At 64.7% G+C, this 27,191-nt stretch overlaps 1 protein-coding gene across 10 annotated transcripts in view; it reads right to left on the minus strand.

Annotated features, from left to right (window-relative positions):
* Positions 1–16,441: 16,441 nt before the first annotated feature.
* BRF1 (BRF1 RNA polymerase III transcription initiation factor subunit) overlaps positions 16,442–27,191 on the minus strand; it is a 55,148-nt gene continuing 44,398 nt past the window's right edge. For 6 of the 10 annotated variants that reach the window (XM_034643084.1, XM_034643090.1, XM_034643083.1 and 3 more), the window contains 8 exons: positions 26,771–26,832; positions 26,323–26,404; positions 26,193–26,248; positions 24,945–25,201; positions 23,305–23,410; positions 22,123–22,174; positions 21,560–21,728; positions 16,442–21,156 (listed from right to left, as the gene is read on the minus strand). In XM_034643084.1, coding sequence (XP_034498975.1) covers positions 21,144–21,156; positions 21,560–21,728; positions 22,123–22,174; positions 23,305–23,410; positions 24,945–25,201; positions 26,193–26,248; positions 26,323–26,404; positions 26,771–26,832 — 797 coding nt within the window. In that variant the 3' untranslated portion in view covers positions 16,442–21,143. Of the gene's footprint in view, positions 21,157–21,559; positions 21,729–22,122; positions 22,175–23,154; positions 23,182–23,280; positions 23,411–24,944; positions 25,202–26,192; positions 26,249–26,322; positions 26,405–26,770; positions 26,833–27,191 lie in introns of those variants that run through there. The other 4 variants (XM_019809590.2, XM_011236811.3, XM_034643086.1 and 1 more) reach the window with 3 other exon arrangements.

The following is a 27,191-nucleotide window of genomic DNA, read 5'->3' on the forward strand; positions in this document are numbered from 1 at the left end:
AGCCCGGCCCGGGCCGGATGCGGGCAGAGTCCGCACCGGCCTCGGGCTGCCGGGCGCGTGACCAGGCTCTGGGCATGCCCAGTGCGCGCGGGGCGGGGCAGGAGGGCACAGGGGCGGGGCGGGGAGGGCAGGGCGCGCGGGCAGCACCTGCCGGGTCCGCGCGCAGGTGGGGCGCTCCGGGATCCGCCCCCGGTGTGAGGCGGAGGTGGGGCTAGCTGGTGGACCCCGGCTGCGGCCTGGCGGGCGCGGACGTGGCTGGAGGGGACCCGCCGGACAAGCAATTGCTTGTGCTCGGGGGACTCGGGGCTTCGCGGTCCAGCCCTGGCGGGAGGACCAGAGCGGCTGTCCCAGCCCCCCGGGTTGACCGGGGCCCTGCGATTAGGTGATGCGGGGGGAGGTCAGTACCCAGGGGAGGAGAGGCTGGGCCGATAGGAGCAGTAAGCGGTCGCGGGTGCCGGGTGGAGCCTGCAACAGAAGGAAGGAAGGGGTCGGTCGACGGCTGCGCGCAGGGCCACTGCGCGGGCGGTGGTGCGGGACAGTGTAGACACCTCCGGGAAGACTGAGGGCCGGGAAGACAGCAGCTCTGGAAGGCCCGAGAGCCCGGGGAGGGGGCGGGAACAGGGCCGAGGCAGAGCCAGGCCCTCCGCTCTGGGTTCCTGGGAGGACTGTCCACCTGGCCCACTTGGGAGGCCCTGCCAGTCCCAGTCTCTGGAGCTGTGCCTCCTTCACCCCTGGGGCGTGCTGTTATTACCACCCTCAGGAAGGCTGACCCCTGCCAACACCCCTCCTGAGCCGTGGAAAGGCCCCAACAACTGGACTCCCTCCTTGGGTGTGGATCTGAGGACGCCTTCCAAATGCAGCCGCTGCCTCCCCAGGGGCCCCTAAAAATGGTGGGGGAGGGGAGCTGAGCCCTGCACCGGCTGTCTGAACTATGGCCCCACAGCTTATAGCCAGGCGGGACTGGCCACGTGGCCTCGAAGCTGACTCCCCTGTCTCCTTATCTAGTGCTGTGTAGTGTAACAGGAGCCCCCAGATTTTGTGGCTCGAAGCACCCATTTGTTGCTAAGTCTCTCGGTGCAGGGGTGGCCCTGGCTCGGCTAGGCAGCTCTGCCTTGGGGTTTCCCTGCACGTGTGGTCAGGGGGCAGCGGGGACCGAAATCTTCAGGAGGCTCCGTGGGCTTGCATGTCCAGGATGCCTTCATTGCCAGTGTCTGGCAGCTCAGCTGGGCGCCCGGAGCAGCCGGGGCTGGCTGGCCATCTCACCGCGCGGGTCCTTCCAGTGCGGCATGGCGGTCTCAGAGCAGTGGGGTGCTCCCATAACAGGAGCTCCTCCTGCAGAGTCACCAGCCCAGTCTTCCCACGACCCGCCTCAGATGTCAAGCACTGCTACTTGGCTGCATCCCGTGTCAGAAGGAAGGTCGTGGGGCTGCCCGGGAAGGAGGCCTCACGGGGTTCTGCGGCATCAGGAAAGCATGGTTCCTGGGGGCTGCTGTCAGAGAGTCGCCATCACACCCCCCAATAAACCGAGGGCTTTGTGCTTCCCAGCCTTCGTCGGCCACCCCGTGTCCTTCGGACTGGAGAGGCTCGCACCAGGGCCCATCCCAGAGGCTGGCCCCACCCCACCCGGCAGCCAGGTGGGCCTCTCCTCCATGCACGGGGGACCCAGGAGCGCATCCTGCCTGCAACCAGGACAAATCCCAGAGCTCGAGTAGTGCGGCCAGACAGAGGAGGGGCCGCGGGGAGCCAGGAGCATCTGGGAAGAAGAGGCGGCCTGTACACCAAGCATCGTTTTCCCTGATTGGAGGGAGAGTAACATTTTCATGATGCAAGCAGAGATGGCTGGTAGTGTAAGCAGCAGAATCTATGTCCCTTCAAGCTGTTAGCAAGGTGCCGCTCCTAGGGGAAGCAGTCTGGCGGTTCCTCCAAAAGGTAGCCACCCAGTTGCCGTGTGAGCCACTAAGTACATCCTAGGTGTGCAGCCAGGACTGGAGAAGATTCCGCCGACTCCTGCACTGGCCGCCCTGCTGACCGCAGCTGGGGGAAGCAGCCTGAGCCTCCACCAGCCGGCAAGCAGGTCACCCGTGCAGTCAGCCATGAGAGAGTATCATTCAGCCACAAAAAGGCCCACAATTCAGATAATTCAGAAGCAAGAACATTCTGTGCTGACCATGGCCCCCCAGCCTGTTTCCCCATGTTCCCCCCCATCCGGGACGTGGCCAGCGCAGGCTAACCGTGAACCTGGGGTCAGGATCCTGGGGGCACGGGCAAGTCTCTTGGGTGAGGTGTGAGTACGGCCGTTTCTCTGGAGTGCTTACCGCACGCCAGGCGGCCTGGAACCAGGGAGTCCCTGGTAAGAGGGACTGGGGCAAGTATCCCGCACAGTGCAGGAGGGGCCGAGGCTGTGGGATGGTCTAGCCGAGGAGGCGACTGTCCCGGAGACCTGGAGGAAGAGCAAGGGCCAGTGCCAGTGGGCTGAGCTGGGGTGGAGCCCCTGCGTCCATGCCCCGTGCTGCAGCGACTTACAACCATGGACATGCTGGCTGAAGACCACTTAGATTTATCATCCTGCGGCTCTGGGGGCAGGAGTCCGACACGGGCCCCCCTGGGTTACGACCAAGCTGGCAGCGGCGCCACGTTCCCTCTGGGGGCTCCAGGACAGAATCCGTCCTGGCCTTTTCCAGCCTCTAGAGGAGCCCACACAGTGGGGCTCTCTCCTGACCCTGCTCCCATCATCGCGTCTCGTCATCGTCCTCCTCCTCATAAGGACGCTTGTGATGACCTCAGGCCCACCCCAGTAATCCAAGCCTATCTCCCCATCTCATGTCTGTGCCCCAAAAGTTTCCACAGCTGCAGGTATGGGGGTCAGGGCGTGGGCCAGGGGGCACTGCAGCCGGGCAGGACCCTGTGTCGAGTGGGCAAGCGCTGGCGGGACCCCTGGGAGGCTTCTGCTGGCTGCTGCCTCCCTGCTCTGGGTGGGAGCTGGGGCTCACCTGCTGAGGCCGGGATGGGAGGGAGGGGGGCTGCACAGCGGTCCCCACGGGGCAGGGGGCTGGCAGCCTTGATGGCCTGGCCAGCAGGGCTTCGTCAGGGACCAGGCTGGAGGGTGCTCTCAAGCGGTACCCAGCAGCCTGGGCAGATAGACAGGTGGACCCCGGCTTCCCCCAAGGTTCAGCCTTCTCCTAGTGGGGCTGGGGGGCAGCTGTGAGTCCAGAGAGGTGAGGATACTGGTCAGGGCGTCCTGATATGAGAGACTCTGGGGATGGAGGGTGGTGCCGGCAGGGAGGGCAGAGGCATGGCGGGCCAGCAGGAATGGTGAGGTCGGGGCGGGGTGTGGAAAGCAGCTGCATGACTCACGTCTGGAGCGGATGCTTGTCCTGGTTCCCTCCAGGTGTCTGTGCTGTCTCTTGATCATGGGTTGAAGGCATCGTCCTCTGCCGTGTGATACATGTAATGCCTTGGTTGGGGCAAACTCAGCCACAGGCGGCAGGAGAGCCACCCGAAGGAGCCCACACAGCACGGGGCTGACCATGTCACGGGGGCAGTCTGGAAGGAGGAGGCCCGGAGCCATCCCCTGAGTGCTCCACCGTGCACAGCAGGTCAGCCCCACTCCATCTCACGGTCACAGAGTGGCTACTGTGGCCCCGGCATTGCCTACAGACCCAGTGGCATCAGGAAAAGGGAGTGGTTTTGCAACTGGAAGGAAACCTTTGCCCTGAAGGGCCCACTGGGAGAACGAGTGACCATTCTCCTGGCAGGTCTGGGCCAGGGCGCGCATTGCCTTCCCCAAGCACATACCATGGAAGGGGAGGAAGAGGTGTGGTGGTGCAGAGTGGACCCACTGCCCCAGCCGCACGGTCGGGAGAGCTCAGCTGTTGTCGGCTTCCCGCGTGCACATGCGCACGCACGCGCCCCCTCTTGATCTCCCAGCGTTCCTGCTGTATCAGTGCTGGGTGTGGGGTTCCTTTATGAGAGTGTGCACTTTGCAGCTTACGTTTCCTTCCACACCTATCCTCTGGTTTCATCATCGCGTCTTTTTCCTTCTTCCGTGATGGTTCGCTTTACCCGTCCTCATGACTGGGCCGCAGGCGCGCAGGGATTTGGTGGAACATGACTCCAGTGTTTCTGGATGAGCTGGGCATCTGACTCCGTGAACCCAGGAAAGCAGATGCCGGCCCGGTGTGGGGGGGCCTCGTCCGATCAGTTGAGGGCACGAACAGACCATCAAGGCAGAGGGAGAGAGAATCCACTCCCCGTGCCTGTCGTCCTGCTGGGACACGGGTCTGCTCGGCCTGGGGGCTCACAGTGGAGCCCACGGCTGGCTCTCCTGGGTCTGCAGCTCACCGCCCGCCGGTCGTGGACCTCGCGGCCTGCACGAGCGCTGGGTGACCGGTCCCTCAGAGCGACCTCTATGCACACACACATACGTGTATCTGTCTGCTTCTCTCGAGGATGCAGGTCAACGTGCCCGCTCACCCTGTGATGGGTCTTGTGTGGCGGCCACCCTGCACTGGTGCCCCTTCTCCAGGACCTAGGGGGCCTCATCTCCAGGTGACTTCCATCCCAGCGTCACTGACCCGTGCCTTCCTCTTCCCTGGCCTTGTTGTCATTTTGCTGGCCTTCCTCAACCGAGAAATGTCTCATGAAAGCCCAGTGGTTGGACCCTCCTCTGATCATGGTCTGGCTAGGTGGCCCATCCTGGCTTGACCACGGGGCTGGCCGTTGCTTCTGGCATCATGGTAACGGCTGGGCCAATCCCTGACCCTTTGTGGGGGCCTGTGTCCCTCTGGCTGTGTCTGGGTCCTGAAATTCCATTATGTCCCATCTTGGCTGGGTTTCCGGACCCTCAGCCAGTGACGCTTTCGGTCCGTAAACATGTCCGTGTGTCCCTGTGTCTGGCGTTTCCCCCTTCTCCTTCTGGTGTCTCCAAGGAGGTCCTCCGAGGACGGTGCCCCGTCCTGTTCCCTTTCACACAAGGCCATGGGGGGCCCCATGTGCGTCTGGGCAGGTGTGTCCTTCATGCGGGGGCCTCAATGCTGCTGTTCAGCAAGCCCCTCGGGGCCCAGGTTTTAGGATCGGGGCCTTTTCTCCAGAGGGGAGACCTCTGGCCTCTGGCCTGAGCCACACAGACGGAGCGACGCTGAGCCTACCTGCGGCTCTCAGCTGAGGCTCCCGGAGAACGCCAGAGCCACAGAGCTCCGGGGCCATTCGGCGTCCTCTCCCGCCTGTGCCGACTCCCGTGCCAATGCCGCATGGCGTCCCTGCTGCACCTAGAGGCACGTCCTCGTATCTGACGGTACAGTTCCACCTCTTCGCTTTTTCTTTTTCCCCTCTTCAAAATTAACCTCCTATCATTAACCTTCGCTTTTCCTTACTCATGTCAGAGCGAGTGTGGTAAAAGCAACGGCAGGAATTTGAATCGCAATGGGCGCTGGGTCTGCCGATCACCTGGGAGAACCTCAGGCCTGGGAGGCTTGGCGTGCGCCCAGAGCAAGCCTCCGCCTGCGTTCAGATCTGCCCGCCTCTGGGTTTTCTCCGGAACCAAGCGCCTCTGCACGGGCTGGCTCGGCCCCGCGGTGTCCCCCTGCGCTGCGAGGGCCACCCTACCCCGTACCCTGCGGCATTAGCGCTGTGGGAAGGCGCACTGCTGGTTTTCACGGTTCCGTGTGTTGTGCGTGCAGAACAGAAAAGATCAGTTTGAAGGAACACGGCGAAGCAGACATGCCGGAGCCCACCAGCTACGAAACACACTGCCCCCCGCCAAGTAGCCTCCAGACGCTGCGGGCTGCCCCTCACGGTTAGCGCTGGTGCGTGTCCCCAAGCTGCAACCTCTTTGGTTTTGACAAACTGCTCAGCTGAAGCCTCAGGAGAAGAGCGTCGGGGGCCGGGGCTGGCCTCAGCCTCCCTGGGAGTTCAGGAGCCGGGGGGCACATTGACGATCTGGGGACACCCAGGCCCCCACAGTCAGGGCGCTAGGCAGGACCTTGGAGGATGGGCTGCCCTGCATTTCTGCTTCTAACCCCAGCGGGGTCCTCCCGCCCTCTGGCTAGGTCAGGCGTGTGTCAGAGACGCTCCTGGGGAAGCCGCGTCCACAGCTGTCTGATCTGGGGGGCCAGGGCTCAGTGGGCGCAGCAGCCCTGCAGACCGCTCCCCCCGCTCCCCTGGGGGCTCCCTTGCTCTGGCTCCCACGAGAGACTGCGGCCGGCTCTCGGGCGCGGTTTACACTCTCATCTTCACGGAGCAGGTCCTCCAGAGCTTGCGTGCGCCTGGCAGATAGAGTGTGGCTCCCGGCGTGTCTTCTTTTCCCTTCACACTCAGTGATGGCCGGGCTGGGTATGGAATTCCAGATCAGAGCCCCTTTCTGTGGCGCGGGGTGGGGTGGGGCGGGGGGGGGGCATGGCTTCGCTCCCTGCCTGCCTCCCCTGTGGCCACTCTGCTTCTCAAAGCGTCCTGAGGCCTCTTTGGAGACCAAAACATGTTGATGTGGCGAATGTCCCGTTTGTGCCAGAAAACAGTGCTTCTCTCTATGGATGGCGTTATCCAGATGCTCACATCTTTGCTGGTGGAAGCTGGAGCCGTCCGTGCACAGAGTTGCTGGAGTGGGACACTGGTCATCTGTGGCTTTCTGTCTTCTGAAGCTATGTTTTTGGTTGCATATATGTTCCGTTTTTCTGATTTGCTAGTCATCTCACAAGTGCTGGCATTCCTCTTCGTCCTTGGTGACGCTATTACTTTAAAATGGTTGTAATGGGGGCGCCTGGGGGGCTCAGTGGGTTAAATGTCTGCCTTCGGCTCAGGTCAGGATCTCAGGGTCCCGGGATCGAGCCCCGCATCGGGCTCCCTGCTCAGCGGGAAGTCTGCTTCTCCCTCTGCCTCTGCCGCTCCCCTGCACATGCTCTCTCTCTCTGACAAATAAATAAATAAAATCTTTAAAAAATAAATTAAAAATGAAATAAAATGGTTATAATGGTCAACTTTATGTTAGGTATATTTTACTACAATAACAAAATACGGTAAAACGAGACCCCGAGACCACGCCCCTCCCTGCAGGAGACCGCGCGGCTGAGGGAGGCGGGGCGCTGACAGCGGACACGGGCTCGCGGACGACAGGCGGGTTTCTTCGAGCGGGAGGGAGAACCTGAGGATACAGAGGTTGGAGGGGCACATCAGGCTGTCACAACGCGGGGGCCGTGTGCGGGTCCCGTCAGGCCAGCCGGCCCAGAGACTGCAGCCCTGACCGAGCGCCAGAGTGGCGATGGCGTTAGTCACTTTCCGGGAAACAGTCTCTGAGCTGCACAGACTGAAATATGAAGCGATACCCACGGTTTGCTTCAGAGCAAGCGGGCGGGAGGAGGCGCGTGGGGGCGTGAGGAGGAAAGGTGGGGGCCGGGGGCAGGAAGGATGGAGGAGTGGGGTCCGCGCGACCCGCGGTGGCGAGAGATGGGGGTGTGTGGGGCCGCGTCGTCGCACGCCATGCCCACGCTGCCTGTGCGCCCTGGAGGCCCGCTGCACCTGAGTCCTACGTCTGCAATTTCGGCCAATCTGTGGACTTTGTTTCCCTGAAGATTCCTTCTCTATTTTGTCCTTTGGGGAAACTCCTCCCTCCACCTCTACCCTGACAGGACTGCCGGCTCTGCAGCTCTCCCTGTCCCGGGAGAAGCCTCGCCGTGACTTCCCCTGGTTCCTTCTCCTCCAGGGACACGTCCCCAGTTCATGTTTCAGCATCAAGGGATCCATGCCTCCGCCGGGTTCTGTCTGAGCCCTGGGCTCCCGCCTCTGCCTTCTCGTGCCCCTGTCTGTGGTCTGTCTGTCTGTCTGCCCAGAACCTCTGGGCAGCGGTGCTCCTTTCTTCTCTCAAGCTGGGTACCTCCTTGGCCTGGCCACCCCGGCCCCACCATGGAGTTTGCCCAGCTGGGACTGAAGTGCTTGGGGCCGGGGGCTGGGGCCTCTTCCTACTCACCCCGAGGCCGCTCCCCACCCCTCCTGCTTGTCACCACTCTTCCTAAGGCCCTGACACCCAGCTCCGGCCTGGCTTCCTGGCTGCACAGCTCCCCACACCCTCCAGCCTAAGCCCCTGCCCGTCTCCCACTGCTCCCACCTCTAACCCGGGGCCCCTGCACCCCCAGGCTCCCAGGCTCCTCACAGGGATGCTGCTGTGCACAGCCCTGCCTGGTGCTTCTCGGGCTCGTGGCCGACGAGCTGAGATGTAAGCTGCAGCCCCAGCCCTTTACCCCGTGTTACCCCATGTACCCCATGTGGGACTTGTTGTTGGCCCAAGGGCAGCACTGGGGCAGAGTGGCAGGGGGTGGGGTCATGTGAGGGCAGCCTGCCCCTCCACTGTCCCCCAGGGGCCCAGCCCGACCCTGTCCCGCAGCTGTGGCATGGTACCCCTCAGGACACTGGGCTCATGCAGGCCAGAGCCAGGCTGACCTGGGGACAGTAGGACAACAGGCCCTGGGCAGATCTCGAAGGCTCCGGGGGCGCAGCGTGGGTTTGGGTTGGCCCACCTGGGGAGAGGGAGGCAGGGTTGGGGTGGAGCCCGGGCAGGACCCCGAGGCCTACAGGCAAGCAGAGAGCACGTGGGTGGCGTGTGGAACCTTGGCCCTGACCTCACTCTGGCCCCAACACAGTGCAGACCTAGGCTCTGGGACACACATGGCCTCGTGGGCGCGCCCGTGTCTCCCCGAGGCTGGTGGCTGCACGGTGGCCCCGCATTCCCAGCCTCTAGGCGCCCCTGGGTCTCGAAGGGAAACAGTTCGGCCAGGAGCCCCCAGAACGCCCAAGCCGCATCGCGGCCTGGGCCCACCCGGAAAGCATGGAAAACACGATCCGGGAACAATGCCCTTCGTGTGACAGACTTTCCCCTCTGTGGGAGAAAATAGAGCCCAGTAGAATGGCGATTTCCTGCATTTGTGCCTGGGCCCGAGGGCTGATTCACACGGAGACCTCCCACAAAGAGAAGCCCCTAGCCAAGTCTGGTCCAGCGGTGCTGCTGGAGCCCCGCACCCCCAGACCCCGGGGCAGACAAGGTCCAGCAGCTGTCCATCCTCTGGGCTCAGCCCACCCCCAGCTGCTTGAACGTGCAGAGGGGCTGCAGCTAGACAGGCAGCCACAGGGCTGGGCGATGCCGTGGGGGGCTTCCCGGAGGAGGGAGACCTGGGCGGAGGGCTAACAACTGTGCGGAGCCAGGCACCGGGTGCGTGAGCGTGAGGAGAGCTTCTTGGGGGACAGGGGGTCCCCGCTCCCCAGAAGTGAGGGACGGGATGCCTGTGGGCTGTAGTGAGGGCAGGCTATGGGGACTGGGCAGAGGGGGACGGGGTCGAGGGAGGCACGGTGATAGCACTGCCTGGGCCTCCTTCTGAACTCTGGGTGAGGGGGTGGGGTGGCCTGGGGGGGCAGCCCTGGATATGGGGAGGCTGAACAGTGATGGCCAGTGAGGCCCAGGATGCAGGGGCTGAAGCTGAAGGTGCCACGGGGTCCTGGGCAGTCAGACCCAGACCCTAGGGGATGTAGGACCTCTCTTAGGGTGGGGACAGTCCCTCCTGGTAGCAGGAGCAGCCCCAGGGCAGCCCTTGGGGTCTTTCCCTTATAGAGAAGAAGTATGAGGGCAGGACCTTGGGGCAGGAGATTTGACCCCTGTACCCCCGGCAGGGGAGGGGTGCGGACTGGGCGGCCAAGTGCAGGGCGTTCAGGACAGACACCGGGCCAGGCTCACGCTGAATTGTTCTCCTTTGGAAACACGATAAGGATGCCTCTCCATCCTCCTCTACCCATGACAGAGCCTGCAAGCTCTTCAGAGGGTCCTTTGCTGTGACCTTACAGCACTGATGTGTCGGGCGGCGCTCTCAGCCTGTCAGGCCAGAGACAGACAGAGAGCGCACAGGGGCTGGGGAGGGCTGAGGCAGAGAGAGAGGCCCAAGCTGACTCCCTGCTGAGCCCAGAGCCTGACACGGGGCTCCATCCCACGACCCTGAGATCATGACCTGAGCCGAAATCCAGGGTCAGACGCTCAACCGACTGCACTGCCCAGGTGCTCCGGCTATGTTTTAACCTTTCTGTTGTCCCCAGGGCCGAAAGCCCCATGTGACCTCGAGGATCCCCTCCCTGTGGACGCTCACTTCTTGGTCTTCCCGGGCAAGCCCCTAGCAAACCACCCTCTTGCCTCTCCTGAGGCTTTAGCCGCGCCCACACCAACACCCACCGAGGCCAGACCGTCCTCCCCTGGCTTCTGGGGTCCTGCCTGGACACACCTTTGTTCCATCCCCTGTCCTTCCCCTTCAAGGCCCCCACAGTACAGAGACGGTAGGACTGACCACCTGGTTTTGGGTGACACACAGTCCTTTCCCTTGAGCGTCCCTGACACCTGTGTGGGACTGGCCCATGTGGCTCCTCTTGGAATCCTGCTGCACAGCCCGGTGGATGCCCTCTGGACCACGCAGAGGGGGCGTGGAGACGGCCCCTCCCACCTCCCATCTGCGCTCTGGGGGCAAGCACCCTGTGCAGGGTCTGGGGCTTTCCCCGGCCCACTGGCCCATTCTCCCTTGTCGCTCATGGCCCTGTCTCCCTAGACTTACTTGGCATCGGCCTTTCAGATGGGTCAAGCTCAAGCCTCTCCCAGACCTTGCGACCTCCAGCTGCTAAGGCCGGGGCACCAGGGGGGCACGGTTCCCCTGTCTCCCTGGTGGGTGCCTAGTCCCTTTGTAAATGCCCACTGCCCTTTGTAAAGCACCTACTACGTTCCAGCACTGTGCTGGGTGTTCTCTGACACCTCTCTTTGTCTGCCCAAACCCCCGTATCATAGCTACGCTTTCAGAGGGGAACAAGGTTGGCCCAAGGTCACAGAGGGGCATCTCTGGCAGTCTGGCCCTCTGGGGACTCAGCCATGTGGGGGCTGGGTAGCAACCTTTCCTTGGCTCCTCGGGCCCCGGACAGCAGCGTCCTGTAGCATGTACTTTCTGGTTGCCCAACTGTCTGTCCTCCAGCCTTTCTAAGCCCTCTGTTCCCAAGTCCTCAGTAAGTTCCGCCATTGGAATTCCCGTGGCAGTTTTTTTCTGAAGCAGTTGGATATGAGTGTGTGTGTGTCGGGGGGGGGGGTGCTTTGCAGGGCAGGCCACATGGGGGCTTCAGAGGAAGGAAGTGCAAGAAATTCCAGGGAGGGGGGGGGCAGGATGGGGGCTGGCCAAGGAAGGTCCCTGCCAGGTGGGTGGGACGGTGGAGAGGCTGTACCATCAGTGCCTTGACCAGCTTGGTTCTGGGTTGGACAGGAACCGTGAGCTCTAGTGCTGCGCCAGCTCCCATCTCCCACCCACTCTGTAGACCCCACTCCCAGCTGAGGGTCAAACATGTGATCAAGGTCTGGCCAATCGGGAGTGCTGCTCAGGGCTGCACCATGGGCCCTGGTGAGTGGGCAGCCTTGCAGCAAAGGGAAGAAGGACAAGGAGGCCTGGTGAGGGACCCTAGGAAGACAGTCTGTCCATGGTGGGCAGGACTGCACAGCAGAGTCCAGGGGAAGGCAGAACGGGAGGCTTGGCCCCCTGTGGTGGAGCACCTGGCCCTGTTTTCCCTTACCCAGGCCACAGTCCTAAACTTCGGCCTGGAGTCTGGAGTGCACTCCTCCTCCCCTAGAAAGGCCGTGGGAGTTGGATTCCCATCCCCTGGGCTCTGAGTCCTGCCTGATGCTCTTCTTAGCCTCTGGGAGCCTGTCACCCCCCGCCAGGGATCAGGGAAGAGAGCCGACCTGGGAGGGGCACCCCTGTGCCTGAGGATATCCCTCCGGCTTCCTCTGCCTGCCCCCCCTCCCCCGCTCTCCAGGATCTGATCTCATGGGCCCAGCCCCCACCCCCGCCTCCCCAGGAGGGGACGCGCCAGCCTGGGCCCCTTGCGCCCACCCTGCGACGGGACCCCTGCGACTCCGAACTGGGCGCTTGGCTGAGCCCCGCCGGGCCCCCGGCCCCAAGCCCAGGGCGCCCCCGGGCAGGTGGCCGTCGCCTCTGACCCGGGCTGGGGCGGCCTCGGCGTCTGGGCCTCGGCTCCCCCCGCCCCCTCCGGCTGCGGGCCAATGGACGGCCGGCCCGCCCCTGCCTGCCGCGCGGGGGCCAATCCGGGAGCTCGTGGCGGAGCGGCTCCGCCCCCGGGCCCGGAGGAGCGGGCGGCCTCCCTCCAGCCCGGCCGCTGCGCGGGCGAGGGAAGCCACGCTGCGCCGAGGGCGTGACGTTTGCTGTTTCCCCCAAAGGCATCCGACGTTCTGATGCTCAGGCACGTCGGCGCCTCGCTGCGCGTCCGTCGCCCGGTTTGGGTTGGACGTGTCTCCGCGATGGTGGCCGTTGGTTGCCATCCTTGGCAGGGAGGGCGCGCGCAGTGACTGTGCCAAGGTCCCAGAGGTTGGGTTGGGAGCGACTGTGGGGACGGTGGTGCTGGCACGTGGCCCTGGCGGAGCAGGACCAGCTGGGGTGGCGTAGGGAGAGGTCGCTCTCCCTCATGGTGATGGCAGAAGTGCTGGGGCGCATAAGGGCTGCAGTCACTGGGAGTGGTGCCCTGGAGTGCCCTCCTGCCCCTCCTCCCTCCCCCGAGCACCCCAACTCCCGGGTGACCTGCGGTAACCTTGACCCCTCTGAGGCCGGGGCAGGCGGTCACACACCTGACATTGGGGTGGACACAGCCTGACCGTCAGGTAAACATGCACCCACCGTGGCCTGCCTGCCATGCTCTCCTGCACCCCCTGTCCTGGCCCTGGCCGTGTCCTGGCCCTGGCCACCCTTTCCACTCTGCCCCTGATATGACGCCTCAAAACAGCAGTGGTCGCTCCTGCCAGGGGCTGCCCGGGACTCCCCGCGCCCACCATGACGCCCCTGACTACATCCTGCACGGGCACAGCAGGGCCATCATGGGTCACAGTCGGTGTCGTTATGTGGGCCGTCCAGGCCAGGGACACCTGGGCCTGCATCAGGAGATGCTTGCCAGCCCCCCGCCCCCCAGCACCGCGCCCTGCTGCTGGGGCTGCAGGAAGTGGGAGGCCTGGAGGCTTTTGACTCTGGCCCTTTATCAGCTTCCTGCGGCCAGCCCAGCCTGGGCCCCCACGGCGCCGGGACGACGGGTCAGCAGTGACTCACCGGGAGCCTGGCCTGGGGACACCCTGCCCCCCCATACACACCCCTCCCCTGCCTGTGCCCCCCTGCTCTCACCCAAGCCAGCACCTGGCTGGCAAGGCCACTCCGAACCCCATTCCCAGGAGCCCCAGGCCTGCCCTTCGGCCGCTCTCCACCCACCATCTTTACCGTGTTTTAGGGTCCAGTTCTGCCCTCAGGAAATGCTTGTTGGTCCCTCCATCCCCCAACCCCAGCTACCAGGGTTGTCTGCCCTCCCCACAATCCCAAGCTGACTGAAGCTACTAGGGTGAGCAGCCAGGGCTGTAGGGCCCACCTGGGTCAAGCATACACCTCCCCCTCCATCCACCTCTCTGGCCACATACTTGCTCTGCACCTGCTGGCTCAGCAGTCTCCTCCCCCCCATTCTGCAAGAAACCCTGACCTCCCTCACCCTCAGAAGATTTTACCAAATCTCCCCTTTCTCTCCCTTGCCCTCTGTCACCGACCCCAGGTCGGCAGCCCACCTGCCTCTTCTGTGCCCAACTGTGCTCCACCAGCTTCTCTTCCTTTGGGTCCCAGTGTGGACCCCTCCTCCTCCAGGAAGTCTTCCTGGCTAATACCTACACCCTTCTGGCCCCAGGGCCTCCCAAGGCATATCACCACTCCGTGGAACTTGGAGGCTTCCACAAATACTGGACCTTCAATGGGGCCCTGGAACCTGCTGTCCACTGCAGAACCCACCCCCCACCCAGGGTGCCTGAGGGCACGCGAATGGAAGTTGAGGGCGGAGTGGAGAGGGCCTGGGAGGTCTTCTTGGTCTGATCACCAGGAGCACTCTGCCCACATCAGGAGGCCAGTGTAAATGGCAAAGGAGCCAGCCATCTGGGTGGGCTCTTTCCTCCCAGGAGTGGGGGCTCCTCGGGGCACTGACACGTGCGCACGCGCCCGCCAGGCCGCCAAGAGGGTTTCCTGACTGTCCTGCAGTGCCGCCTGCTGGCTGGGACCAGGCAGCCCCTACCCCCTGCAAACCCACAGAGCCCACAGGGCAGGGCCGGGCGTGCTCTGCACGGCCGGGAACCTCGCGTGTGTGCGTGTTCCTTCCAGCCCTGTGTCCCGGGCCGTGTGACCACCGTGCCCCCTCCCCCCAACACTCACATCCCCAGGCTGGGGTCAGTGATCATCCGGAAACCGTCTCTGCGGAGCAGCACTGCCAGCGCCAGGCAGGGGTTGCCCTGAGGGGGCCTTGAACGCCACCCATAGGCTGATGAGCTCCACACGTCTACGCCTTTCTCTGCCTTCATCCTAGACTCTTCTTCCAGCTGCCCTGCACACGCCACACACCCCAAACCTGCTGCTCCCCACCCCCACAGGGGCCCACCTGCTCAGACCCTGTCCAGGCTCCCCATCCACCCGATGGCCCAGCTCTCTGTGGCCGGTTGGCTGCACAGAGGCTCCTCTCAGCACCCACCCCCTGCTGCTGGACCTCCCAATAGCGCGGAGGCTGTTCCCTCCCTGCCAGGTCCCCAGGGCCAACCTGAGAGTAAACTTTGCACTGGCTGGATGAGTACCCGTGTGAACCGACGGCTGGGAAATGTGTGTCCTCCAGAGTCCTGTGTGTGGTTGCAGGAAACCTCTCCCGGTAAGGGGCTTCTGAGGGGAGGGGAGCCCGGAGGTGGCGAGGCCTCAGGGAGATCTGGGGGCGGTGAGTGCAGGCTGCAGAGGGACGGTTCCGAGACCTACACCAGCATCTGCACTTCCCCTCCCTGACATGACACGCACGTGTCTCTGCGTGAGTACAGTGTGTGCACATGTCCACGCGGGGCCCAGCTGAGGCTATGCACACAGAGGCGCCGGTCCTGCTCCGCCTCTGGGCCCACCACCCTCTGTGGGACCTGTGACCACCTGTGGTCAGGTCCCGCCGGGACACTGGCCTCCTGCCCCAGGCGTACCCCACCCCCAGCTGCCCGCTCGGCTCCGGGTGTCTGCTGACGGACGGCAGGTGCAGGGGCTGTGGAGCTCACCCCCCGCGACGGGCCAGGCAGTCGTGGGCAGGCCCCACGTCGTCTGGCAGAGCAGGCACGCCTTCCACCCAGCTAGGGCCTCCTGGGCACTGGCTGCATCTCCGTGGGCTCAGCAGTGGGTCTCCTGGGATGGAAGCCCACCCATGAGCTGGCCGGGGCTGCGGGGTGCCTCCTCCACAGCCCCCCGGGGTTGCTCCACGAGTGCTCCCCACCCACCGCCCTCTCTCTGGGGCCCTAGTCCTCAGATGGGAGCAGCTGTCCACTTTCCTAGCCGGGGCCAGCCACAGTGGCCATGAGGGTGCTGGGGACTATCGGTGGTGGACCGGGGTCAAGGTCGGGCTCCACCAATCTGGGGCCCCTGCCCTCAAAGGACCCAGCCAGGCCCATTGTACTGGGGACAATGGCTTCCTGAGCCAGGTTCCTCTACCGGCAGGAAAGCCATAAAGAGTCTCCATGCTGCCACCACCCACGTCCCCTTTGAAGGGCCTGCAGCTTTGGAGCCGGTCTCTTGGCCCCTACCCTTTGCCAGCCTGGCTGGGGCCCAGGCCTCCCCAGGGATCAGCCAACCCTCTCGGCACGTAGGCAGAGAGGCACGGACCAGTCAGGGAAGCCGCCAGGCACACGCAAAACCTGGAAGCCCTGAGTCAAGGGCCCCTCCCCACAGGAACCAACTGGCCACTCTGGTGTCCCCTGGGGGCCAGGGTGCACGTGCAGGGAGGCAGAGTCCTGAAGGGCCGCCCGGGCCCTGGGTGTTGGCAGGCACTTGGAGCTGGAGCTGGGATGGGGGCCACAAGAAGGGCCATCAGGACAAGAGGAGTGCCCCGCCCCCAGCAGGGCAAGTCCTCCGAGGCCAGCTGGTCCTGGGGCACCCCCTGCTGCCCAAGAGTGTGGCTGCAGGATGGGGGTGGAGTAATGGGGACCAGCCCTGCAGAGGGAAGGGGGCCACAACGGGGCTCTCTAGGGTCACGGGCGGCTGGGCTCTAGTGTCCAGCGAGTTGCAGGCCGGAGAGCTCAGATGGTCCATTGGGCATGGTCGCACAGGGAGGGGTGGTCAGAGTCCGGGCAGCAGGGCCCTGGGGCCACGAGGAGGGTCCAAGAGGCCCAGCAGATTCCTAGGCTCCCGCTGCACCTGCTGGGTGGCTGGGGGCTTGGGTCATCTTCTCCCCATGCCAGTCTTTGCTGCTTTGCTGGGCAAGGGGGTCCTCAGGCCCAGTGCATGGGGGATGATGAGGCTAGGATGCCCATCTGTGGTGGGGGCCCAGCCAGGCGGGCCCTTCAATGAGGTGTTAGTGGCCTTGGCACACTGTGGACAAAGACCACACACCCAGACCAACGACCTGCACTTCACGGCTCCTAGTCTTTATTATTCGGGGAATGCGGTGTTGCCTCGGGGGTGGGAAGCCTTGTGGGGAGTCAGGCGGGGCCTGACCTGGGCGCCCAAGAGGCTGCCAGGGGGCAGAGAGGGTTGACAGTGCCGTACCTAGGACAGACGGTTAGGTACCTTGTCCCCCTGACCGTTACACGAGTGCCCTGCTGGACTGTCTGCGGCCTTGGGGGTGGCAGTGGGCACCCTACACTCTTCCCAGGGCCCAGGTCCACCAACATGGGAGTGGGCAGCCGGCCACAACCCGCACCCGTGACAGGGGCACCCCAAGCCCGGCCTCACGACTGCCAGCCCCTTCCCGCCACACAGCCCCCGGAGGAGCTCAGTCAGTGTTGCCACCACCAAGAGGTGGACAGAGGGGAAGGGGGACACCGGCATGCCGCAAGGAGCAGGAGGCAGACGAAGGTGCTGCTGCCACCCAGGACCGGTCCTGGGAGGGAAAGGGGGCAGCAGTGTTCATGGCTCTGCTGGGGGCCAGCGCAGGGCCCCGCTGGACTCCCTGTGCCCGAGGCCTCAGAGGCAGCCCGTGGTAGAGCTCCCTGCATCCATGGATCTGCCCACCCCTCCCCCTCTTCTGAAGAGGCCCACTCTGCCCTCAGGGGGTTCTGGTAGCAGTGGGTGGCCACCAGCCCTGCTGCCCGCTCAGGGGCCTGACAGATCCAGAAGCCGCTGTGCGGCTGGAGGAGGGCACCTGGCAGGGAACAGCGGGGAGGCAGTGCACGCAAAGCGATGGGACAAGTAGGCTGGTGTGACCATGGTCACCGGTGAACAGCAGGGTGGACAGGTGTGGGAGGGTAGCCTTTCGGAGCAACTGGACAGATGTCATCCGCTGGGGACAGCTCTTGGGAGGTGGACGCAGAGCGCACTCATTCTGACCTCCCTCCCGCCTACCTCTCCTTGCCCTCGGGGCTCCCACTGCCCGCACAGGATGCCTGGGAATGGCCTGGGGAGGCTCTAGCTAGGGCCCTGGCTGGCTGGGTGGAGTCGCAGACCTGCCCCCCCATTCTCGGAGGGACTGCAGCCCACCCTCCCCGCTGCAGCCCTGTCAGTGGGTAACCTGTAGCTCCAACCCCAGGGCTGGGAGGGACGGGACAGGCACAGGGCCCACAGCACGGTGTGGGATGGGTGGCCAGCAGGTGCCACACATGCAGACACACGCCCCTGGTCTTGGGCGTCCCCCTCCTCTCTGGGGAACGGGTCCAGGGCAGGCCCTGTCCCAGGCACCCTGCAAGGAGAGGCACCATCAAGGCGTCTGACCACAGCCTCCACTGGCACCTGGAAGGGGGATCCAGTGGCTGCGCACAGATCTGTGAACGCGCCCAAGTGAACGCATGCGTATGCGTGCAGGGAGAGGCATGCATGGGCACAGGGGGGTGGCACACGTGTAAACACGCATGCCTGTGTGGGAACAGGCGTGTCCGGGTACACTGCTCTCTGCCCGGGCTGGTGCTGGCTTGTCCATCCGTTCCTCCATCACTCAAGCCCTCCCTACACGACTCTGGGGAAGGGACCTGCTGGCCAAGGGGAGCTGGACTGGGGGGGCAGGGGTAGCATGAACAGGGCCGGACATGCCTGCTTGCTGCCTGGGGCCCCCACACAGGGACCTGGCCTCGCTGGCATGTTGGGAGGGGCAGAGCCTGACAAGCCTGGGGTTCCAGCTCTGGAGGCTCAGGGACGGGCATGTGTGCATGCTGGTGGGTGGACACGTGCTCCTCAGATGGTCACGGGAGGGCCCCCAGCATGGACAGGCTTCCAGGGCTGTGGGGAGGGGCTCACACGTGCCGGGCAGGCTGCCCCCTTCCGGCTCCGCCCCAGCACTGCGGCGAGGTAGCGGAAAGCCGTGTGCTCTTCTCAGGACGAGCCTGTGGTCGCTGGCCAGGGAGGCCACCTCCATGCCGGCTCCTGTGCCCCTTCGGGCTCCTGTGCTGCCGTTCAAGCAGGGCAAGCGGTCCACGAGTCCAGCCCGCAGGGAAGGCTGTGGAGCCCAGGGTGGTAGCAGGCCCACCGCCGAGGGGCCTCGCCAGTAGGGAACGGCGTGCAGTGGGAGTGACGCGTCCCTGGCAAAGACTGCAAAACAGTCCACTGCTGGAGGCACCTCCTCGGGGCTGGACCCCAGTCTGAGTCAGGCCCCCGGCCCTTGGAGCACCTCGGTGACGCTGACCCTCGGACACTGGAGGGAGGGCTCCTGAGAGCCCTGCCTCTCCCCGGCCCGGGTACCCAGGCCTCTCCGAGCTTCTAGGGCACCCATTTCTGCCGTCCACGCCGCAGGGACACAGGTCAGGGGGCGGTGAAGCGGGTGTGGGGTGTCCTGTCCCAGCAGCTGCAGGGCCCGCGCCATGCCACGGGGACCCTGAAGGGGCTGAGCTTCGCAGAATACTGGGAAGCTGCAACTGGAGCCTGGACCCACCAGGAACAGCCCCCCCGCCCCCCGTATGGTGGGGTTGCAGGCTGTGCCCAGGGCAGGAAGAGCCCCATGCACATGTGGGACAGAGGCGCAGACCGGCCTGCATGTCCCCCCCAAGCCCACCCGTGTGGCCGTGGTGGCTGGCACACGGGGCACGGGCCACAGCCCAGGGGGACCCTGTCGGCTGCTGGCCTGGGGCCTCATCCCTCACCAGCACCTTGGTCACCGCCAAAGCATGAGCACCCCGGCGCCCCCTCCTGCCCACGTGACCCTCCTCACCACACCCTCTTCGGGGACAGTCCTTCCCACCAGCCCTTCCTCCCTGGCCTGTCTCCCAGCCATCTGGGGCCCTGACCCTCCCTGCTTCAGCCAGACACACTTGCTCACTGCCATCTGCCCCCAGACCTCACCTGCCAGGAGCCCTACCCGCCTGTCCAGCCTCCCTGGGCCACCTCCTCCTCCCAGCATCATGTCCCCTTACCTCCGGCCCTTGGCCCTGCTGGCCACCCTGGGCACCTGCCTGCCTCTTCCCCTCAAATCCCTCCCCTCTCTGCAAACCCCCTACAGGATCCCCTCCCTCCCCGCTTTGCAGGCTCAGCTCTCCCAGTGGCCTCTGCCCAGAAACCTGCTCTCACCCAGGCTCCTAATGGAGGCGTCCCGCCCAAGCCCCGTCTTAAAGCCTGCCCTGTTCACCGCGCTACACAGGTAGCCCTGTGTCCCAGAGAGCGACTCCGTCACCGCAGCCCTCCACCTGGAGGTCCCAGGGGCCCACTCTCTGCTCCCTGAACGGTACAGTGAACATCCCAAAGCAGAGGCCCAGTGCTTGGGGCTCTGGAAGAGCCGTTGCAGCCAAGCCCTCCCTGCCCTGTGGCCCCTGGAGGGACCCTGACCAAGACAGCCCACGCCAGGGACAGACAGACTTGGGGACTTCCCACGAGGGTGGGCGCAAGGGGGGCAAGGATGAAGCCCAAGCCACGTCCCCTTCGTGCATCTGACAACAGGGCCAGGGGCCTGCAGTGTGCCTCTCTCACCTCCACTGGCCGGGAGGCCCTGCCGTGGCCTTACTCCTCCAGGGCAGACCACGGAGCCAGGCGGGAAAGCACAGGCCACAGCCTCAGCGGGTGTCTGCTCAAGTTGTGGGTCTTTCTGTTTCACTGAACCCACTGTCCTCTCCAGCCTTCTAGGGGCCCCAGCGACCCAGCCAGCTGCAGGGTCCAGACAGGTGCAGCCAAGGGCCTCAAAATGCCCTTCCTGCAGACTCCGCGGCACTGTGGGAGGGGTCCGGCCCAGCCCTGGAGGTGGAGGGCTGGGCCCTGGGAAGGCGGTATGGCCTGGCTCTGCCATGTAGGACCAGGGTGGCCAAGGCTGGGGCCTCGAGGGGCATAGGCATCTGCCCTGCCTCCCTGGCCGTGTCCAGAGCGGCAATGCCCACGCGGAGAGCCTGGAAGAAGTGGTCCCTGGGCCTTCCGATGACGGGGCCTGGCCCCTGGGGGCGGTTGAGGGCAGCGGGAACCATCCAGAGCAGTGTGGCGGGGCTCGAGGACCCTCTGCCTGCCATCCCTCTGCGGACCGCGAGGCAGACCCCAGCTCCAACAAGATCCTGCTCTTCCAGACTCCGGCTCGGTGCAGGGCCAGCCCAACACGCAGGCCAGCCCCATGGGCTGCGCAGGGCACCCCCGGGGCAGCTGTGCATCGGGCGGGGGTGTGGAGCCGACGGTCCTGCGTCCGTGCAGACTGCCGCTGACTGAGGTCGCTGGCGGCCGGGCCTGCGTCCAGGCGCGGGACAGTCCAGGGTCCGGCTCAGGACAGCAGCAGGGGGAGTTGGGTGCCGCGGTTCTCAGGCCAGGGGAGGGGTGGGGACTGAGACACCTGGCTCCACATGGGCAGCCAGTGGGGTGCCGCAGCCCCCCCCAAGCCCAGCACTCACTTGTGAGAGTGGGCCTCCACGTGCCTCAGTGCCCTTCCATGGGACAGGATGGGGCTGCCTGTGAGGGTTCCTGGGCCGTAAGACCCACATCTGCCTGGACGCGCAGGCACGGGTCCAGTCCCCTCGCCGCGCACACGTTCCTTACGGTGCTCCACGTGTGGTCTTGGCAGCAAGTGCCACGGAGGCGCTGAGAGGCTCTGGCGAGGGCTGTGGGGCAAGTGGGCCTGCAGAGGCCCTGTCTCATCCCCACCACACGCAGCGGGGCCCACCGCCAGATGCCACTGGCTGCAGGGCCGCAGCTCAGTAACCATCGTCTTCCTCACCGTCACAGCCGTAATCTGTGGGGCACAGAGGGCAGCCGTGGACACCCTGGGGCAGTGCCCACCTGGGCTGCCCCTCCTGGAGAGGGTGAGGCCTCCCATCGTGGTGTCTTCACCTCTGCAGGGCCCTGGGGCCTGGCTCTCGGCAGAGCACCTGTGTGAGTGGGAGGCGGGAACCCCACTCCTGCTGGCCAGGCGGCCCCCCTGCAGCCCGGACCCCACGGCCTCCACAACACTCGGGGGCCTCAGAACGGACACAGCCGATGTGCAAGCGTCTCCGTCCCAACCTCCCTCCGGAGTGAAAGAAGGTCTCACGTGAAGCCAAGAGGTCTGAGCTCAGGGATCGTCAGGAGCAGAGGACTGGCGCCTCTTCCTCGGAACCACCCCACCCCGCCCCACCCAGCGCACACAGCCCCCTCACCGTGGCTGCCCATCATCTGCAGGGCGCTGACGCAGGGCTCCCCGTCCTCCTCGTCCGGGTCCTCCTCGTCGGGATCCTCCTCGGGGTGGTAGGACACCGGCCCGCTCTCCACCACGGCTGCCGGACGTACGGGTACGGCTCCCAGGGTGGGCGAGCACGGCAGCAAGGTCTGCAACCAAGCGGACAGGCTCTGGGAAGCTGCCTGCCCTGGGGGACGGGCATCACAGCACCAGCCTTGACTCCCGGGGCCTGCTGGCTCCTGCCATCATGTCCTGGACGCTTCCCACCCTTCAGAGCCCCCTGACCCCCAAGCAGCCCCTCCGTCCGGCCCGTGCACACCCAGGAGTACCCAGAAAGCCTTCATGTCTGCCGCAGGCCTCGCCCTGAGGACACGGCCAGGCAGCACAGCACCTGGCAGAGGCAGCAGGCCCTTCCCCTGCCGCCGGTGGGCCTCAGGACCCCGTGTGCCTGCCAGGACAGCCGTGCCCCCTCCCTGCCACGGCCCGACTTCTCGGCTGCTCACGGACGCAGCACCTGGCCCCTGCTGCGGCCACACGACATACCTCTCCTACAGCTGCCTTCTTGGCCGGCTGTGCAGACACCATTGGCCTCAACCTAAAAGCAAGCACAGCACGGTGGCCTCAGCCCAGGCCGCAGCACAGCTGGGGGCGGGGGGCCCCGCTCCACTTGCAGAGTGCCCTGAGTGCCCGGTCCTGCGGTGGGGATGGGGGGCGCTCCCTCCAGCTCCGCTCCCCCAGACCCGGCACCCGCAGCCCTGCCTGCCTCCCCCGACCCCCTCCCCAGGGCTCTCTCTGAGGTCACTCTCCTCAGCGGACACTGCAGACCTCATGCTCCTTACCTGTCCTGGGTCAGCGGTCCTGTTCCCTCTGCTATGGCTCACACCCACCCTGTGCCCACCCTGCCAGGCACAGCCCACGTGCACACACGCCCCTCGCCCGTACGTGACACGTCCCATGTCCACGCCACACAAAGATGCGTGACTGACCACACCTGTCCCCTCCTGACAGGGCAGTGGGCCCGAGTCACCTCCCCCACGGGGCCATCACGCAGCGCTGGGAACAGGGGTGGGAGCGGGGCGGTTGCTGGAAGCTGGAAATCAGGGTTTTTCTATGAAAACTCCTTCTGATGTTGGTAGCAAACCCAAATTTTAGCTCAAACACTATGCAGGTCGGCAGATAGCCCTGGGGAGACCTGATGCACATTTGTCATTTGATGAATAAAAACCTAAAACCGGGGGGCACCAGGGTGGTGTAGCCGATAAAGCACCCGACTCCTGGTTTCGGCTCAGGACATGACTTCAGGGTGGGGGGTGGAGCCCCGAGCTCTGCACGACATCTGCTTGAGATTCTTTCCCTTCCCCCTCCTTTCCCTCTGCTCCTCCCCCTGCTCACGCTCGTGCATGCTCTTTCCTCCTAAAATAAATATTTTTAAAAAAGTAATCTAAAACTGTACTGCCCTAGGGCTCTCCAGGCTGCCTGCCCAGCTGCTCTCAGCCCAGGTTCTGGATGGTCTGCTTCAGGAAGAATGTGTGGGGACGGCAGGTAGTGGCCGCGGTGGGAGGCACCTCCCCCAGCCATCCTCGGCCCTGGTCATCCCTGTGGCTGGAGAAGAGGAGAGGCCAACGGGGAGGCTCTACGCTCCCTCCTCCAGACCCTTCCACACTGTCCCTTGCAAGGAACCAAGAAGGGAGGGCCTCATACCCACATTCCTGGGATGCTGCTGACCTGTCTGGGGGGAGGGTGACGGTGGGGACCCCCCAAGAGGAGACAGATTGTCCTCCCTCGCCCTGGCCACGGATGCCATCCAGGTTCAGGGACCCTGCCCCAGGGCCTGTTGGGGGAAAGCATCCGGGAGAGGCTCGGAGGACTGAGGGACGCCCACCATTGTGACACACCAAGAAGCCCGGGGGACGCTGGGAATGGACGTTCTAACAGCTTCCAGCAGGTGGACAGGCCCTCCACTGCAGGGGCTCCAAGCTCTCGTGGGAGGCTTCCGTGGGCTCACACCACAGCAGCGCCCCCCGAGGCCCCACAGAGTCCAGGGCCACCTGAGCCCAGGACGTGGGAAGCTGGCCCTGTCCACCCACCCGGCTGCAGAGGGGTCATGGTGGTCAGTGGAGCGTGGGGCAGCCAGCGGGGGAGGGGGGCCTGGGTCTCACATCCCCACCCTGCTAGCCCCTTCCAAGTGGCCGTGGCAGGGTCTACAGGCACCTGGAAAGCACGCGCCCCTCCTCAGCCCACAGCCCCAGCCTGCTCACCCTCTCACAGCCTGGACGGCAGGCACACTAGGACGGACAGGGAACAGCTGACACATGAGACAGGGGCTCCCCCACAGCCTGTCCCCTGGTAACCAAAGGTGGATCCGGGGCTCCAGGAAAGCAGCCCCCCTGCACCATGGACAGGGTGATGCGCCCTCCCCAAGGAGCCATCTGAGAGGACCCTGTGCGCTGCCTCTCATGGTCTGGGACCCACTGAGCAGGCGGGAGACAGGCTGGGGGTGCATGGCCCCAGGCCCCAGTCAGAAAGGAACACGGGGATGCTGGACAGTGACAGGCTGTCTGGGCGCTCGGGGATTCACAGAACAAGGAAATGGAAGAATTAACTTATAGGAAGTGTCACAAGGGACGCCCGGGGGGTCTCGGCTGGAAGAGCTTGTGAACCCCATGTTTGAACAATAAACTTAAAAAAACTTCAATAAACTTAAAAAAAAAAGTCACAAAACCATGAAAAACATTTACTCTAAGTTACAAGAAATAAAACCAGAATAGAGCATTTTTACTTCTCAGATGAATCAGGGTTAGAAACTGCTAACAACGGAGATCCGGGGAAGAGGTGGGTGGGAGTATAGCCAGGCCGCCCCTCCAGGCAACCCCTAAGCTCCCAGGCCATCCAGGGGCAACTCCGCGCCGGGCGTATGACCTGGAGGACCAGCCTGGGCATGGCTGGGACCCCTCAGGACCACGGTGCCAGCCTGCAGCCGCCCGACAGCAGGCCACAGCGCGGGGAGCGGGGCAGAGCTGCCCGGACCCATCTGCGCAGGGCGCTGGCCTTCACTGCCCCGCCAGGAGGGGCCCCTGGCCGCGGCTCACGGATTCTCCCCCCATCCCGTTTGCCCCCTTCGACAGTTTGCTCTCTGCTCCCCGCCCTTCCTCCTAGAGGGCAGAGAGCTGCGCAGCCAGGGGAGGGGTGCACAGAGGGCCCCTCCCAGGAGAAAAGCCTGGCTCGTCTGCTCCCTGAGACAGAACACATCCTGCAGGGCAGGAGCCCCCTCCTCAGCCCCTAGCCCTGCACGCAAACGTGAGCCGGCCAGGGCAGACATCTGCTCCCAGCATCCAGGTGAGGGACCGGCCCACCTGGCGCAGTACCTTTTCCCCACGTTGCTCACGGAGTCAGCCCTGTTCCTGCTGGCAGGCGTTTTCCTCCGAGACAGCTTCCGGACACTGGCCCGCTCCTCCGGCTGCGTGTCCTCCCCCTGCAGGCTGCCCCCGCCCTTGCTGTTGAGGTCCCGAAGCACGCTGTAGTTGATCTTGCTGGAGATTTTCTTCTGCTCCAACATCTTTTCAATGGCCTCCCCAGCCGTGCTGGCCTGGATCGGCTCCCGTCGCTTGCAAGACTTCTTGGGCTCAATGGAAACAGGAGAGTTACTGCCCCCTGGGGATCTCAACGCCCGCAGACCTGCCAGGTGCTGCGTGGGATGTGGGGGCACCTCCAGCTGGACACCGTGGGGGGAGGGACCAGGCAATCAGAGTCTTCTGGGGACCCCCGCCCCCAGGAGCTGAGTGAGGTGTGCAGGGCCCTGGCCCAGGCCCCCAGAGGACGGCTCCAACCTCCTACTTTCAGGAGGAAGCCAGCCCCCATCCATCAGCTGGGGGGCTAGAGACAGGTTTCAGGGTGTGTGGCCAGCTCAGTGAGCCCCTGGGGAGGGGTCACCCAGCAGCAAGCACTGTGAGTTGCCCACGAGCCTGCCATACGGACACCAGGCTGTGTTGGACACTATGGCTACCCGAACAGGGCAAAGCAGGGTGCAGTGCTCTGGACAGGTCGCCCAGCATGAAGGGACCTCGTCCTGGATGCTGCACCACCCAGAGGAGCCCAGCTGTGCCTTCTGCCACCTCCCTGCCCACCAGCCTGCCCACCACACTGCTAGGGGCCCTAAGCCCCGACCCCAAGCTGCAGTCCTCCCCGGAAAGGCTCTTGAGGAGAGTAGTGACCCAGGCTGGGGCATGCCTGGCTCCTGCCTTTCTTGCTCAGAGGCTCAACCACTCCCCAGCTCGGCCTCACGGCCAGACTCCCCATCCAGCCACACAGAAGCAGCAAACCATGGCTCTGTGACCAGCCACGGGATGGACATGACAAGCAGGCTTTCCCAGGTCCCAGAGAGGGTCCCAGAGGTGGGGCAGGGCCCTCATTGGAGGTCCTGAGGCCCCGACTCAGCCTGCCTAAGGTCTTCCCCAAAGCTGAAGGGTGCACCTGTCCGAGGGAATGCCAGCACCATGTAGGATTGGGTGGCCGGGGACACAGGTCTGCCCCAGGCCAGTACCACCCCCCTGGGAGCACTCACATGACTTGGGGAGGGGCAAGGCTGGTCTCCACACACATCGAACGAGCCCTACCTTGTGCTCCTTGTAGATGCCAAGCTCCTTCTCCTTTGCTATTCTTGCTTCTTTCTCTGAAAAGTCCCCAAATGTCAGGATCAGCAGAGACCCTGGAGCCAGGCTCCTGGGCAGGTGGGCGGGCGCTTACCCCTCTGCTCCTGCAGGTACTCTGCGTTCTCCCGCATCCACAGCTCGGCCTTCACACGGGCTTCCGCCTCGTTCAGGATGTACTGGGCAGAGCAGAGCACCACACTCAGGTCTCAGTCACCAAAACACTTCCCACGCGTGGAAGCTGGTCAAGGGTGGGCCTCTGACTCTCGGGGCCGCAGGCTCATTACTGCAAGCCAGTCAGGGACACCTGTCCTCCTCCACCCTTTCCAAGGCTGATAGCGGGGGCTGTGTCTGCAAACCCGCACACGGGCACAGGAGCCAGGCTGGCCAGAGTGTGCGGACACAGGTCCCAGGAGCCATGTGGGGGCATGATTGTGGGGGGGGGATGCCCCGCCCACCGGAGGGCCTGTGGGACCGGTGCGGGCGGGGCTGCCATGGCACCTGGGTCTCCTGACGGGGAACGCAGAGCGCGCGTGGACGCTCACCCTGTCGATCTCCAGGTCGTCGATGCCACTGAGGTCCAGCTCGCCGTCCCCACATGCGTCCGCTATGGGGAAGCACAGCGCCACGGTCATTTGGGGTCAGGTTCTGGAGAGCAAGTGCAGACGTCCCCTGGGCGGTCTCAGGACCCCTTCCAGGGTAGGAGCCCCTCCTCAGGGACCTCGGCTCTGGCCAAGGGCAGACAGAAGCCCCCTCGTCGCCAGCAGGCCCGGCCCCGCTCCGCGCACAGTGCGCAACTCACACCCCAGGGCTATGTGTAGGAAGGACGCTAAACCAGAGCCCTCGGGACTCCCTACGACAGAGGCACCTTCAGAGCGGGAGAGCAGGTCGTCTAGTTCTCTGCTCGCCGGCCCAGGAGACGGGCCCTCAGCGAGTCCTCAGTGATGTGTTCTGGACATCGCCAAA

The sequence above is a fragment of the Ailuropoda melanoleuca genome, chromosome 14, assembly GCF_002007445.2.
Source record: "Ailuropoda melanoleuca isolate Jingjing chromosome 14, ASM200744v2, whole genome shotgun sequence".
NCBI classification, from domain to species: Eukaryota; Metazoa; Chordata; class Mammalia; order Carnivora; family Ursidae; genus Ailuropoda; species Ailuropoda melanoleuca.